Here is a 15,916-nt window from a genome sequence, read left to right on the forward strand (position 1 = left end):
GAAAATAAGATGGATTATAGAGATCTGAATCTAAGATATCCGAAAGATTATAAGAGAAACCTATAGATAGTGACACAAAGACTGGGACATGACTGAAAATGACTAATGAACAGCAAATGAGCAAGGTAATAGATAATCAAATTACCTCTAAGGCTTCATGCAGCTCAAAATTTATGATCCAATGATCTTACAACAATGGCATTGTCAGAGGAGTATTCCAGAGAAGATCTTTCTTTGGGATGAAATTGAGTTAATTTGGTTTTTGAATATGTTGAATTTGAAGAAACAGTAGAAATGTCCAGTAGAAGTACAGAGCTAGACTGTGAATTTTTTTTTTTTAAAGACTGTAGGTATACATTTAAAATAATGCTATTTCTCTGTCTCCAAGCTATCTGGTGAATTTGTAGCAAAGAGATATCTGGCCAAGAAATAATCAAGAGGACATATGTCATTTTTAGAACATGGCACTTTATGATGTTTGTTTGAATATCACTTAACCTCTTCTCTGAGTCTTGGTTTCCTCATCTGTAAAGTAAGGGAGTTATACTAGATAGATTTTTGGGTTTGTTTCTGCTTTAAATCTGTAATCCTGGTCTAATGCTTTTTTTCCTTATGAAAGTGTCAGCACTTTGGGTAACTTTCTGAGACTTTATTCTTCCATCTCTTCCTTACAGGTGATGCTCTCTCTTACCACAATGGATGGAAATTCACCACCTTTGACAGAGACAATGATATTGCTCTCAGCAACTGTGCCCTGACGCATCATGGAGGCTGGTGGTATAAGAACTGCCACCTGGCAAACCCCAATGGCCGATACGGAGAAACCAAACACAGTGAGGTAAGTTTCAGACACTTTCTTTCCAAGAGGTCGCTCCTTAGTTGTACAGGATGATACACAAGTGTGGTAACATAAGTCTGTGACTCATGAAGGTTCAGTAGTTCCCTATTGCCTCTAAGATAAGTTACAAGATCTTCTGTTTGGTATTTAAAGCCCTCTACAATCTTCCTTCAACTGGTATTTCCAGGTTGACTTCAAAGAAATCTTCAGGCAGACTGGCTTACTTGCTGTTTTTTGTGCAGAATGTTCCCTCTCCCTTCGGTACCTATGTCTATGCTGTTGCTCATCCTTGGAATATTCCTCCTCCTCATCTGTGTTTTCTCCCAAGAGTAGCTTTTTGCAAGGGTCACTTTGTTCAAGAAATCTTTCCTGCTTCCTCAGTGGTTGGTGCTCCCTTTGCTTCAAAACTAGTTTCTATTTATTTGCTGTTTTACTTTTTTGCACGTCCTCATCTCTGCACATTTTGTATCCCATTTCTTCTTCTTCCCCCCACTTCCTGCATGGTATATACACCCCTGAAAAACAGGGATTGTTTCCTTTTGATTCTTGAATGCCAGAGCTTACCTCTCATCATGTTTGGCACATAGTAGTCTCGTATGATTGTTGAAAAGAATTGATTGAAAAGCTATTCCTGAACAAAGTTCTCCGGGCTGGTTTTTTCTACTGCTTGGGAAACTTTTTGCTGACCTTACTATAACTGTTTCTTCAAATACTGTGCCTTTGGGACCTGACCTTTCCCCAGATTCTTCTTGGAATATGTTCCTTTCTTTACTGTGTGATCCCATCAGCCTAACCAGTTGAGTCAGGCATTTAAAGAACACACTTCTTTTTCCCTGCTAAAATTCAAGGGTGAGCTTGGGGAACAAATCATGTACAAATTAGGGAAAAAATACACTGTGACACTGTATACTGCATTCACTCTCACAGAGGTTTAAATATGGATCAAACTTTCTTAGTGGGTGTATCATTTCCCTTCTTGACTCATAATTATTTATCTCAGGTTCTTGGAGGCCTCAGAAAACAAGGTGCTTTCTGTTTGAGCACATAAAATTGCTCTCTTCCAAACCACCTGACTTCTAACTCAGAGACTCCCCTACATTTTACCCATGGAATTTTCCTGAATCGGTTTCTTGTTTTCATGTTTGCCCAACCTAGGCTAGTGTCTGAGAGTGTCCTCTGCCCTTCTGTGCTCCAAAGATTTCTTCATTAATTGTTCCCTTCATGTCTCTGAGTAGCACCGATTTTCATACCTTCTATGTCATGGGTTTAGCACAGGTCATTTCAAATCCTTTTTCCTGGGTCTTGTTTCCACAAACATCATCATGTTGCTATGCGTGGAATGAATCTTGAACACTGGCTTTGGAGTCAGAGAAGGATGTGAATAATGCCTTACTTTCTAACTAGGTGATCTTGGTCAAGGTATTTAACATTTCTTTACCTCAGTTCCTCAGAAGGAAAATAATAGTGGCTTCTCTGGGTTTGTGAAGGTTAACTTAATAAGCATTTATTGAGCATCTACTGTGTGCAGAGCACAAAGACAAAATTGTAATGCTATTCTTATCTTCAAGGACATAACTTTTTTTAAGTTTTTAATTTTCAAAACAGAAACATAGATAGTTTTCAACATTAACCTTTGCAAAACCTTGTGTTCCAGTTTTTTCTCCCTCCCTTCTCCCCACTCCCTCCCCAAATAGCAAGAAATCCAACATATGTTAAACATATGCAATTATTCTATACATATCTCTACAATTATCATGCTGCACAAGAAAAATCAGATGGAAAAGGAAAAAATGAAAAAGAAAACAAAATGCAAGCAAACAATAATAAAAAGTGAAAATACTATGTTGTGATCCACACTGAATCCTCACAATCTTCTCTCTGGGGCTCTCTCCATCACAAGTCTATTGAACTGGCCTGAATCAACTCATTATTGAAAAGAGCCAAGTCTATCAGAATTGATAATTATATAAGCTTTTATTATTATTATTTATTTTTCTTCTTTTTATTTAAGGTTTTTATTTTCAAAACAAAAGCATGGATAATTTTTCAACATTGACCCTTATAAAACCTTGTGTTCCAATTTCCCCCTTTTTCCCACCCTCTCCCCTAAATGGCAAGCAATCCAATATATGTCAAACATATTAATATATATGTTAAATTCAACATATGTATACATATTTATACACATCTTGCTGCACAAGAAAAATCAGATCAAAAAGGAAAAAATGAGAAAGAAAACAAAATGCAAGCAAACAACAACAAAAAGAATAAAAATGCTATTTTGTGATCCACACTCAGTTCCTATGGATGGCTCTCTTCATCACAAGATCATTGGAACTGGTCTGAATCATCTCATTGTTGAAAAGAGCCACGTCCATCAGAATTGATCATTGTATAATCTTGTTGCTGTGTACAGTGATCTCCTGGTTCTACTCACTTAACTTAGCATCCATTCATACAACTCTCTCCAGGCCTCTCTAAAATCATCCTGCTGATTGTTTCTTACAGAACAATAATATTCCATAACATTTCTTCATCTGAAAGTTGTCTGTTCATATCCTTTGGCTATTTAAAAGATACAGTTTTTAAGTACCAAAATGCAATGTAATTTGAGGAAAGTGAAACTATTAAATCAAGAAAGACTTCCTGTAGAAGTTGGTTCCTGAGTTTGAACTTTCAAACAAACTAAGGATTCTGAAAGCCTTGATGATAAGATGGGGAAAGGCATCTATTCTAGACAATGGCATGGAGATGTGAGAAGGAGTACCAACCTAGAGGAATAGCATGCAGGCCAGCTTGGCTGAAATGGAAAATAAATAAAAAGAAAAAAAAGTAAAAAATATACAAAAAGGAGCAAATGATATAATGTGGATAAAACATTTTGTAAACTATTTAAAGGTCAGATTCTCCATTCCATTTTGATTTATTTAGTACTGGCTTGATCAGCATTCCTCCCAGTCCACAGAAGATAGGAAAAGTGAGGGTAAGCCCCGTAGCAATGGAAGGGCCAGGTCCTTGAGTGATGAAAATAGCTTAGGAAGGCTCAAAGAACACCTCCGAGCAGGTGTTTAAAATGAGCCACTAGCATTCCTTAAACCTTCCCCTAGATTCTCTAATGAAAGACATTCATCTGGTTAATGGGTTTGCCTTACCGGCTACAAGGCATTTAACTCTTATTTATTATTTACCTCACAAATTAAAATACACAAAAATGGTCACTTGGGTCATCTCTTGGCCAGGTCACAAGGTTATTAAGCAAATTGAATATTATTGAACTCACCAGTCAAATGACAGAAAACAGAATTTAATTTTTAGTGAGCTATTTGTTTCTCCAGAGGAGAAAACAAACAATCTGAAATGAAACTGGTTTTGCACATCTTGCCAATAAGAGTGCTTTAGTAATTGATGCCTCTTCCTCTTTGTGAGGGTGAGTATGTGTGTATATATGTGTCTGTGCTAGGGGTAGGAAGGAATAAGGGATTAAATTCAATACCAATCAAGCAGAATTGGTCCTCTATGTCAAAGTTGACCCATTTGTCATGGAAGCAGCATGGTGCACTGGGAAGAGTGCTGGATATGGAGATGGAACTCTGGGTGCCATTTTCAACCTGTGACACCTTGGACAAGTCACTGTTTTAATTTCCTCTCTATAAAATGAAGGAGTTGAACAGTGTCCCTAAAGTTCCTTTCAGCCTTATCACCTCTGTTTTAACTGCTTGTTTTCTCTACTGGAATCACATATTCTTTCTGCAGAAGGCAGACGATTCTGTGGGTTCTTTGCCCTGCTTTGCTTTGTCATTGTGCTCACACTGATACCTACTACGACTTCTGCCAGGAGTGAGAAGGCAGCTCCATTTCCAAATATCATTCTGATTAAGCTAAGACTTCCCCCAAAAGTAGACATATGGTGACAAAGACCTCATCTTCCTCATCAGAGACCCTCTAATTAGTGCTTGAACCATATAATTTTTGGAAGGAACTTGGAAGCTATTGAATCCAATCCCCTAATTTTACAAACAAGGAAACAGAGATCCAGAAATTTGTTCCCAGCTACTACGTATCTGAGACCTGAAAAGAAATTCAGGTCTTCTTAACTCCAAGTTCTAACAATTATCCACTGTGCCTCCTAGCTGTCCCAATAATAGGGGTGAAATGGACCTCTGAAAAACATCCAGTCATCCTCCTCCTTTAAGCAGGTAAGTTGTGGCTCTTATTTTAGACAAAGGACACCTGAGGTCCAGAGAGGTAGAGTGTCTATGTTATGGGCAGAGCTGTGATTAGAATTCTGTTCTCCTGTCAGTGTCTAATCTCCAGTGTGTACCACACTCTTTGTTTTCTTCTACCATTCTATGACAAACAGGAAGTGGTTTAGCAGGCAAAGAAGGCAAAGAAGACAATCCATTGTCTCTTCTCGTCTCCTAAATATCCTGAGTCTTCTTGGCTTTTTTTCTTTCCTCTAGGGAGTGAACTGGGAGCCATGGAAAGGACATGAATTTTCCATCCCTTATGTGGAGCTGAAGATCCGCCCTCATGGTTTCAGTGGGAAGCAAGTGCTGGGAAGGAAGAAAAGGATGTTGGCAGGGAAGAGAATAATCAACAGAAGATCCAATTGACTGGGAGGTGGAATAAGAAATCATATAAAGTTGCATAGATTTTTGGATGGGGGTGGGTAGATTACTCATTGGCTAAACTTGAATTAAGATCTGAGCTGTGTGGGGGAATGTGTGTGATCTCCAATTTCTGTTCTCGTCAGAAACCCAATCTACAGGTACATTCTGACAAACCCCAAGCCATAGCAATTCTCTTTTCTTCTCCATCTTCACTGATGCAACATTATCTGCACTTAGGATTTAGATTTTTTAAAAAGTGGTTGCATAGCAAATTAATACCATGCTGGCAAGGATGTTCAACCTTACCCCAGTGATATTCTAGTGATATGAAATGGCTTGAGAATTCTATAAATCACCAATTGAAAAGCTACAGGAACTGTCACTTCTTGGATTCCCTCAGTATATATTTTGTATGTATTTGTATGAGCATGTCATCCTATTGATAGAACAGAAGCTCCTTGAATGCAGTCACTTAATAAATGCTTGTTAATTGATTGATTGACACAAGTCTGTCCAGTAAGACCACCCAATGGGAACAGAATGATGAAGTTACTGCATTTGCCAGAAGTTTGTAGTCCATCATTCTTTCTTTGGCATTGGGTCCCTCATTGCTCTTTCTCTCACCAACAGGTGTTGAGAGGAAAAGCAAGGAGAGGGTGACGGCAGGGCTAGAGAGACTCCCTGAGACATATGGTTAATGGAAATTTTTATGAAATCTTATTCCTCTAATATTCTAGGGAATAAAGCTTTTATTATGCTGCCCATTTTCCATCTCAAGACAATTCTTAGTCTAATCTATATAACTGCTTTCATAGAGCTGTTTGCCTTGTGGATTAGCCTGTATTCACCCAGACTTAAAATAATTTAGCATGTTTTAAAAACTGTTTTTTCATAGAGTTTCTACTCCACCCCGCTGTACCACTCATCAAGTCCTAACCTCACTCATTTGTCCAGACCCTTTCCTAATGCTTGGTGTTGTTAAGCAACCTTTTGTGCCTGAATTTTTTGAAATTGTTGGATATTATAAACCCTCCAAACAGTAGGTTGGGAAGCCTTGATTCTTGTTAGGGGAAACTCAGAAAGGTCAGATAATTTTGGGTTTTTTTCTTACCATTGTGGAACATTTTCTATTAGGTAATTTGGTTACTATTCAGTACCTTACATTTCTATTTCTGAAAAAAAAATAAATAAATCACTTGATTACAAAAAAAAAAAAAACAAATCTCCAAGTTACTTTCTTTGTTTTTCTTTTTTACTTTCACTCCTACCCCATATAAATGCATGTGAACTCAACATTTTTGCTCAAGTGTTCAGAAAGTTACAATTTGGGCACAGTGAAGGAACTTGGGATGAAGCCGCATTATTTGCTTCATGACTAATAGAGATAGTGAAAAAGGTGAAGAGCTGGGAGAGAGGGAGAGAGGGAAGAGGGAAGGAAATGGTTTAGAACTCAGGTATTAAGTTATATATTATACTTTCAAACAGAAGGAGGGCCTTGACATCTCCAGATTTTGAAACCACCTGTAAGAATGAATATCATCCTATAATTCCCCCCCCCCTTTTTATCAGTATTTCTCCCAAATTATAATATGGTGTAATTGAAATAAAGGCTTGACCCTAGGTTAGGAAAACTGACTTCAGGTCCTCAATCTAATACTTATTAGTTGAGTGATCCTGAATAAGTCACTTCTCTCTGAGCCTCAGTTTGTTCTTCTGTAAAATGTCAATAATAATGCTTCTATTACTTCACAGGGGTAAAAAGTAATAATAATCATCATAATAGTGAAGTATATATAAATTAATTTAAGGTTTGTAGAACTCTTTTCTTTCTTAATTTTTTTTTACTCTTATAATAATATTGTGAGATCCATAGTCATTAGCTCCCATAAATTCAATGATCATCTTGGCTGATAATTCTGAGATCCAACTCTTTCCTAAGCTCCTTTCTTGCATCATGAATGGTCTTTTATATATTTTGAATTGTAGGCATTTCAAAGTCAAACTTTTCCCTTTTCTCAGCTTTCTCATTACTATTGAGGATGTTGAGGAATTTCTCAGCTTGGATTGACATAATCTGGTTTGAGAAAATCTTGCCCATCAGCACGTCTGCCGAGTGGAAGACAAACACCTTCAGAGATTAATTGGAAATAATACCTAGGTAGCATTTATATAGTGCTTCAAGGTTTGCAAAGTACTTTACAAATATTATCTCATTTTATCCTTGGAATGAAATTAGAAAGTTTGTTCTAAACCAACTGAGGGAGCCACTTAATGGAAAATGAGTCTCCAATGGACTAGACTTTCTTTAAGTAGAACTGTGTCCATATCCATCTCCCTCTGCAAAGGTTACAAAGTTAATAAACAACATTCTGTAACAATTTAAGTCAAAAAGGGAATAGACAGTGGTGTGCTGGTAAATATTTAACAATTAACTCTCTGAAAACAAACAACCCCCCCCAAACCTGGCTTTCAGAAAAATAATCTATAATAAATAATAAATAAAAAATAATTAATCTATATTATTAATCTCTTTCCCCCCACTTTCTATTTTGTTGTTCACTGACCTTTTGTAATCCCATTTTGGGATTTTTCTTGTTAAAGATTCTGCAGTGATTTGCCACTTCCTTCTCCAGTCTTTTTTACACAGGAGAAACTAAAACATATAGGGATGATTGATTTATCCAGCCTACCTGATAGATGTCTGAAGTCCTGGTGCTCTATTCACAGTGCCACTTAGCTGCCCCCTCCATACTTTCTTAAATCTTGATAATGAGCAAAAAAATAAATCATCCTCTGATTTGTAGCATTTATTAGTTTTTGAGGTATCAGTGACCATTTAACAATCAGCTTTCTTAAGCCAGGTTAAGATTTTTGAAGGAGGCCAGGAAAGGAAAAACCAAATGGGAGTGAGGGTATTTTTAGGGGATCATTTGTCATATAGCTGGAAGAATTTGTAATTTGGGGAGGGAAATAAACACTCCTTGTTGAAGGGCAGGAAAGAGGGGAGTGACTAAATATATTTTTACAATTAAGCAGTCCATTTGATTTAAAACAGCAGAGATGAGGTAATCTGTCTAGAGAAAGCTTCTGACATCTCTTGTCCAAGGACATCAAATGGTTTTGACAGCAGTGGAGAAGACCATCTGCTCCCCCTTGTCCTGCCATCTTCCCATTCACCCAAGCTCAAAACCTTGGTATCACCCTCGATTCCGCACTCTCACCCACGTATCCAATCTGTTGCCAAATCTTGTTTTTTTCCATCCTCCCTGTGACTAATATGGTTCCTTGAACCCGTTCTTTCCAACATGGGGAACAGATATATAGGAGCTGGTAACGAAGGGGGAAAGAGATGCTAAGGATACTGAAATGTAGATATCATAGATTATAGCTCTGGAGTTGGAAGGGATTTCAGAGTCCATTTAGTCTAATCCTGTCATTCTACAAATGAGGAAACTTACCATGACGTTGGGCGACTTGCCCCAGCACCAGGGCTCTTTCCACTGTGCCATGTTGTTTCTCAAAGTTAGCTGTTGTACAAGTGACTTACAGATCAATCTTTATTCTATAGAATGGCGTGGAAAGGAAAAAAAATTTTACAAAGCACTCACTATGTGCCAGACACATATTAGCTAGCCAGGTGGTACAGTGGATGGAGCCCTGGAACTCTTGAGCACTAATCCTCCCTCAAACACTAGGTGGGTGACTCTGGGTAAGTCATTTAAATTTCATCTGCCTCAGTTTCCTCATCTTTAAAATGGGAATAATAATAATAATAATAATCCATACCTCCTAAAGTTTTTGGAGAATAAAAATCAGTTCTTTTTTTTGTAAAGCACTTTGTAATATTTAAAGTGCTATATAAATCCTAGCTACTATTATTATATATTAAATTAAACACCATATTAAGTGAAGTAATAGAATAGGAAAATGAGGCAATTCTTACTCTCAAAGACTTCACATCTTAATTAGAGTAGACGGCACATTTAGGAGGGTTCATCTTTGGAGTAAATGGAAGCCAGATGGTCCTTGGGGCTTGAAGGGTAAACCAGCAGAAAAGGGGACGAAACCCAGGGGACCTTGGAGGCCAATGACAGGGCAGATGGTGTCCATCATTGACTATTGGAAAGAAGATAGTGGGCTGAAGTGTAGGAGGTCTAGCTTACCTTAGGCAGAGGTAGGAGTGAGAGAAGATGGGGAGGCAGCAAGGTGAGAAGAGATGGGGTTAGATTTAGTGGCAGGGGAGAAGCTGCTAGACCCTGGGAGGCACCAGGCTGTGGTTCCTGTGGTGTTGGTTTGGGGCCTTCTCCCCTTGTGCCATTATTGTGGGATGTGGAGGAGTAGTTATGGCTTTGAGGTTTCTCGTGGCACTTTGGTTCTTGCCTCTCCGATGGCCTCACTCAGTATACAATCAGAAGTGAGGAAGCAACTGATGATGACAACCATGTTGTCTGCTCCAGCTCCAGTCTCTGTGACTTTTCTGGATTGTACCAACCAAGCTTGCATCTAGACATTTGTCACCAGAGAATGCATGTGGGTGGCTCTGGGAAATATGTTGTGAGAAAAACACTGGATTAGTCTTGAAGTGCAGTTATTTATTTATTTTTTTTAACAGGAGAACTGCTCCATGCAACTGAATGACAAGAGCAGTGGCGTAGGAGGGCAGCATCAGGACCATGACTTATTCTTGAAAACATTTCATCACGTTCATATTAGCTTAAATCTTGATGCCTCTTAGGTCCAATCCAACACCTGCTGGTCTGAGTTTCTAATTAATATCTATTAATTCTAATTAATTTCTATTAAGCCTAAAGGCTCCATCTTTCAAAGGTTTCAGATTCCTCTTGGTTAATTTACTTCAGTCTTGCTATTGTCCATTGGTTCCATGACCCTGTAAGGCAGGTCCCACTCATCCATTTCACAGAGAGCCAGAATTCCCCTAAGATATCTAATGCAACTTGAACCCGGAACAAGGATCAGTCCTGTAATGCATCCACCCAGTGGTCACTCAGTCTTGGCTGGGGCACCTCTAGTGAAGGGCAGCCCTCTTTGGAGGCAGCCCTGCCTACTTGGGCTGGCTTTTACTGTTTTCAAGAATTTGTTTTTAACATTGAACCCAAAGTTTTGTGTTTGTAATTTTGTATTTGCTCTTTGTAATTTTTTCCCCATTTTCCATTAAGTGGCTCCCTCAGCAATTTATAATTGCTTTTTTGATCCCAGTTCCGCCCTTTGAGGTTAAGCAGAACATAGCCGATCCTCTCCATCGTAGTGGCCAAAGTATTCTCCTGAGTCTTCTCTTTTCCAGGCTGAGCATCTCCTGTTCTTGCAACTGATCTACATAGAATGACTGACTTATTGGGGAGAATCTCTAGGCCCCTTCACATCTTGGTCACTCTCCTCTGTATTGGAAGTGCTCTTCTTACAATGGGTTACCAAGACCTTGATACAATAGTTTAAATGTGATCTGATCAGTACAGAAGACACTATTACTACTAATGCTCCTGCTCCCGTTGCTGCTACTAATACTACTTACCACTACTGCTGTTTCTGCTGCTACTACTATTTACTATTGCTACAGCATATACATATATTGATATACATATATTTTAAGCATTCCTGAGTTTTCTAAACCTTTTCTGTTATCTGCAGGTCTTTGTATATCTGCATCTTCTGCAACCCCCCCCCCCCACCAAATTCTCATTTAATTTCTTTTTTTTTCTCTCTTTTTAAAAATTTTAATAGCTTTTTATTTACAAGTTATATGCATGGGTCATTTTACAGCATTGACAATTGCCAAACCTTTTGTTCCAATTTTTCCCCTCTTTCCCCCCACCCCCTCTCCCAGATGGCAGGATGACCAATACATCTCATTTAATTTCTTATGCTGATCTGCAATAAATTGGAACTGAGATGGGGAGAGCTGCAATTTGGAAGAGATAACTGAACAGAAAAAAGCCAGTCTTAGGAAGATAAAGATTGTCTTAAAGGCTGTCGGAGGTCTGGTCCCAGGATTATAGAATCTCAGCATCTGAAGGGACATTTGAATAAGAAACCTTCCACTGCAGGATTTCTTAAGCAGGATTCCATAGACTCTCAAAGTTTTCATGGAAGGAATTCAGAAGACTCCTATACTCGGATGGGGAAAAATCACATCCATATAATTGGTATCAGAAAATATATAATCCCACATAGTTCATTTTATGTATTTAAAGGTATTACTCCGAGAAGAGGTCCAGAGGCTTTACCAGATGTTCAGAGGAGACCAAGACACAACTGTCCTGCATAAGGCATCATATCTGACAAGTGGTCCCCTGGCCTTTGCTTAGTGACCTCCAGTGAGGTTGACCCCATGCCTCCCTTCTGAGTCAGTCCTTCTATTTTGTGATAGCTCTTATTGTCGGGAAGTTTTTTTTTTCTGTCATCAAGCTGAAACCTGATTCATTATACTCTTTCTCTCTCTCCTTCCTCTTTACTATGGTCTTTGATGATGAAGTTAAAGGCTGCTCATTATAGGCAACGGCTTTTCCCTGGGAACAGCGTGTAACAGAGAAATGTGTTCCAAGGTGGATTGCGGGGGTATTTTATATTTAATGCCAGATTCTCAGGGCTTCGGGTCCTCACTCAGGTGCCACCACTGAGAAACCGTCACAGAAAAGCTTAAAGTGATCTCTGTCTTCTCAGATTTCTTCTGAGCACTCCCTGTGACTTTCCCCTTTGCTCTCATAGTTCTACCTTTTCTAATAGTTATTTATGGATATCCCGTATCGTCTCATTAGGCAGAAAGCACCTGGAAAGGAGGCACTTTGTAGCCTTAGAGCCTAGCATAGGGAAAGAAGGGATGAAGGGCCTGGAGAAGACTGAGAATTGAGATGCTTTCTGATAGAAAAGGATTTTGATTTATAGTTTTATTAAGGGTGTGAGAGAAAGGCACCGGGAGGGACACGTTCTGGGATCTTTCCAGGAGAGATTTCATCTTTTGTTACTGAAAGTCCTTAGCTAAAACAGCGGTGAGTCGTTACTGTGAACACTTCCCTAGGGAGTCCCCATCAGATGGGGACTGAATAGGTCCTCTGGGAGCTGCCCATGAAGCTTGGTGTGGCTGGCCGGGTTTTATCCCCTATTGCCAGGAGGTGGCAGTATGAACTCACCTTGAGCCTCTCAAACATCTACTTGGCAAATAACAGATTTTCTTCTCTAGGACCACGGGGAAAATAAATACACCAGCCATCCTTGAAACCAATCCTCCTCCCTCTCCAGGATGCTGAGGAAGGAAGCTGGGTGGGGCAGTGGAGAGAGTGCTGGAATTAGAGTCAGGAAGTCCTGAGTTCAAAATCTACACTGGTTATTTTCTTCTTGCAGGGCCATTGGGGTTAAATGACATGTCCAGGGTCACACAGCTTGTAAGTGTCTAAGGTTGAATTGGAATTCAGATCCTCCTGACTCCAGAGCTGGTCCATTATGCCATCTGGCTGCCGCTCATGTTTTCTAGGTGATCCTGGGCAAGTCCCTTAAATCTCCCTTACATGGGGGTAATGATAGCATCTACCTCACAGAGTTGTGATGAGGATCAACTGAGAGCATGTATAAAACATTTGCTATAACTATAATATAATTATAGTACAGTACTATACTATAAATATACCACATATTTAAATTGCATTGCATATTTTTATCATATATATGTATAATAGATACATATCAAATATACATGTATCATTTCCGTATAAAGTAAAGCCCATGTAAAGGATTTCACAACTTTAAAGTGCTACATAAATACTAGCTATTATATTATGAGTCAATGAACATATATTAAGCACCTACTGTATTTCAGGATTCAGGGATCCAAAAAAAGAAGACAATTCCTACCATTAAAGAACTTATAATTGAATTTCTTATTAATGAAATGTCAATATTCTATAAATATAGTATTTATATTATGTAATATACATATAATGAGATAGTTTTTATAAAGTGCTTTGGAAATGTTAAATGTCCCTCAAAATACTAGCTATCATTAGCATTAGCAAGATACTCCTCACATAGTCTCCTGTATTAACCAATGCAGACAAGTAAGAAGAAAAGTAGGGATTTAAATCCAGGTCCTTTGTTCCACTGTACCATAATGCTAGAGTAAAGATGTGACCCCTTCCTCTTTATAACTCACATGGCCTAGAGTTCAAAGTGATGATTTTTTTGGGGGGCTCTGGACCTGTGGTTTCATCAATGTTGAGAACTATTATGGAATCTCCCTCCACTGCTGAGAAGTGCAGGAGCATCAAGGGTTAAAGGACATGTCCGGGGGCAATCAGCTAATAAATGTCTGAGGTGGGACTCAAACCTTAGTTTTATTGATTCCAAGGCTAGCCCTTTGTACCAAGTCAAGATGTTTCTCATGATCTATTATTACCATCTTTGTCCTTTTTCTTTTTAAACTCACAAATGGAATGGAGAGAGAGAGAGAGAGAGAGAGAGAGAGAGAGAGAGAGAGAGAGACAGACAGACAGACAGAAAGAGACAGACAGAGACAGAGACAGACAGACAGGCACAGATACAGACACAGAGACAGAAAGAGAGAAACAGAGACAGACACAGACATACAGATAGAGAGAAACAGAGATAGATAGGCAGACACAGATAGAGATAGCAGAGATAGACAGAGACAGAGAGACAGACAAAGGGAAAGAACGAGAGAGAGATAGAGACAGAGAGACAGAAAAACAGAGACTGACACAGACACAGAGACAAACAGAGAGACACACAGAGACACAGAGAGAGATTTTCTTAAGATAATTAGTCAAGAAGTTGTAGAGAGGAAAGTGAAAGAGAATTAAGAGGATGTCAGTCCATTTGTGAAAGAGATGTGTTGAGGATGACCAAACTAAGCTTTGATGGGGGTGGAGGATGGAACAAAATAAAAGCTGCTTCATTCCTTTCTGCAGGAAGAGATGTTGGGACAGAGAGCTTCCCATTTTGGCCACCAGGTGACAGTATCAGCTCAGGATCATTGCCCTTCGTGACCTGACAGGTGAAGAGACAGCCTTTAAAATAAATGGGCATTTATTGCTGTTTTTCATCCCAATAGGATCTTATATGTGAATAAATATATAAATCTAAATAAACAAGTGAAATCCTAACAAATCTGTTGCTTGAAGCTAGCACATGAAACACAACTGGGGAGCAGCATGAAAGAAATACCACCATCCTGTCCCTCCAATCAAGAGAAATTCAAATTTTGAAGGGGAACTTTGGCTCTCCGGCCCCACAAAGAGACTCTAGGTTAGTTGGGAACTGCTATGGGGAATTTCCACTGGAGGAGGGAGCAGGAATTTGCTTTGGGTTGCCTCTAGGAGGAAACTTCCTATTTTAACTAATTATGCTATTACTAAATATATGCTAAGCTTAGTCATTTCTACCTATTTGCTTAGAAGTAATAGGTGCTGTCCAATCCCTCTAAATATTGGCGCCCTGGTACAAAGCCCTCGTTGTCATGTCCTAGTTAATGACTGAAGCTTCCTACTTGGATGATTGAAGATGGTTAACTTAGAGAACTTAGTGGTGGTAGAGGCAGAAAAGGGAGATTCAATTTTTTTCAACAGGCAAGTATTTACTAAGTCTCTACTGTGTGTCTGATCCTGTATTAGGCCTCAGGAACTTACAGGTTTGCAATAGGGGGAGGAACTTGTATACAAATAACTTTGATAGAAGAAGGAATGAGATAAGAGTAATACCTAACATTTAGGTGTCAGGTCCTTCATAATTATTACCCCATGTGATTGATCCTTGTCACAATGCTGGGAGGCAGATGCTATTATTATCCTAATATCCTATTTGACAGATGAGGAAATGGAGGATTATACAGCTGATATATAAGGTTTTCTTGTCTCTAGGCCTCTGTTACTCTATCTACTGTGTCACGAACTGCCTGTAAATGCAATGCTCAAAAAAGAGGTCCATATAAAGTTCTATTTGAAATTAGAAGCAAGGGAGAGATCACCCTCACTCAAGTAGCTCAAGGAAGGCTTCATGGAAGAGGTGGTACCTGACTTGGACCTTGAAAGAAAAAATTTATGGAAGGCATCAAAAAGATGGCAACCATGTCCTTCCAAAGCACATTTCTAGTTACCTTTTTATTGGGGTACTGAGTCTAAACCAATATAGTCATTCTTAGTCACAAGTCAGTTCTAAGACCTACAAGATCTGAGGGGTCTTGGATGGGCTGAGATTCTTCTGGTCTGTACAATTGGCTAATATCTGTACCTGGCTATTGTCTTGAACAGCCAGTCTCCCACCTTGCAGGTCTAAAAGGGCGTTTGACACATCATAGGAGAGAAGTGGTGGATTAAATGAGCCCAGTGAGATGACAGTAGTTAATAGTCAATAATCAATAGTCAGTGAACATGTATTAAATGTCTAGTAGGTGTCAGTCACTGTGGGAAGCACAGAGGATTCAAATATGAAAAAAGAAAGGCAG

The 15,916-nt window shown here is 39.0% G+C and overlaps 1 protein-coding gene across 1 annotated transcript in view; it reads left to right on the forward strand.

The window, feature by feature from the left end:
- Nucleotides 1-6,651, forward strand: part of TNN (tenascin N) — an 88,884-nt gene extending 82,233 nt beyond the window's left edge. Inside the window, exons 20-21 of the mRNA XM_031936924.1 lie at nucleotides 675-838; nucleotides 5,299-6,651. Coding sequence (XP_031792784.1) covers nucleotides 675-838; nucleotides 5,299-5,451 — 317 coding nt within the window. The 3' untranslated portion in view covers nucleotides 5,452-6,651. The remainder of the gene's footprint in view (nucleotides 1-674; nucleotides 839-5,298) is intronic.
- The last annotated feature ends 9,265 nt before the right edge of the window (nucleotides 6,652-15,916 follow it).

The sequence above is a fragment of the Sarcophilus harrisii genome, chromosome 4 (assembly GCF_902635505.1).
Source record: "Sarcophilus harrisii chromosome 4, mSarHar1.11, whole genome shotgun sequence".
Classification (NCBI taxonomy): Eukaryota; Metazoa; Chordata; class Mammalia; order Dasyuromorphia; family Dasyuridae; genus Sarcophilus; species Sarcophilus harrisii.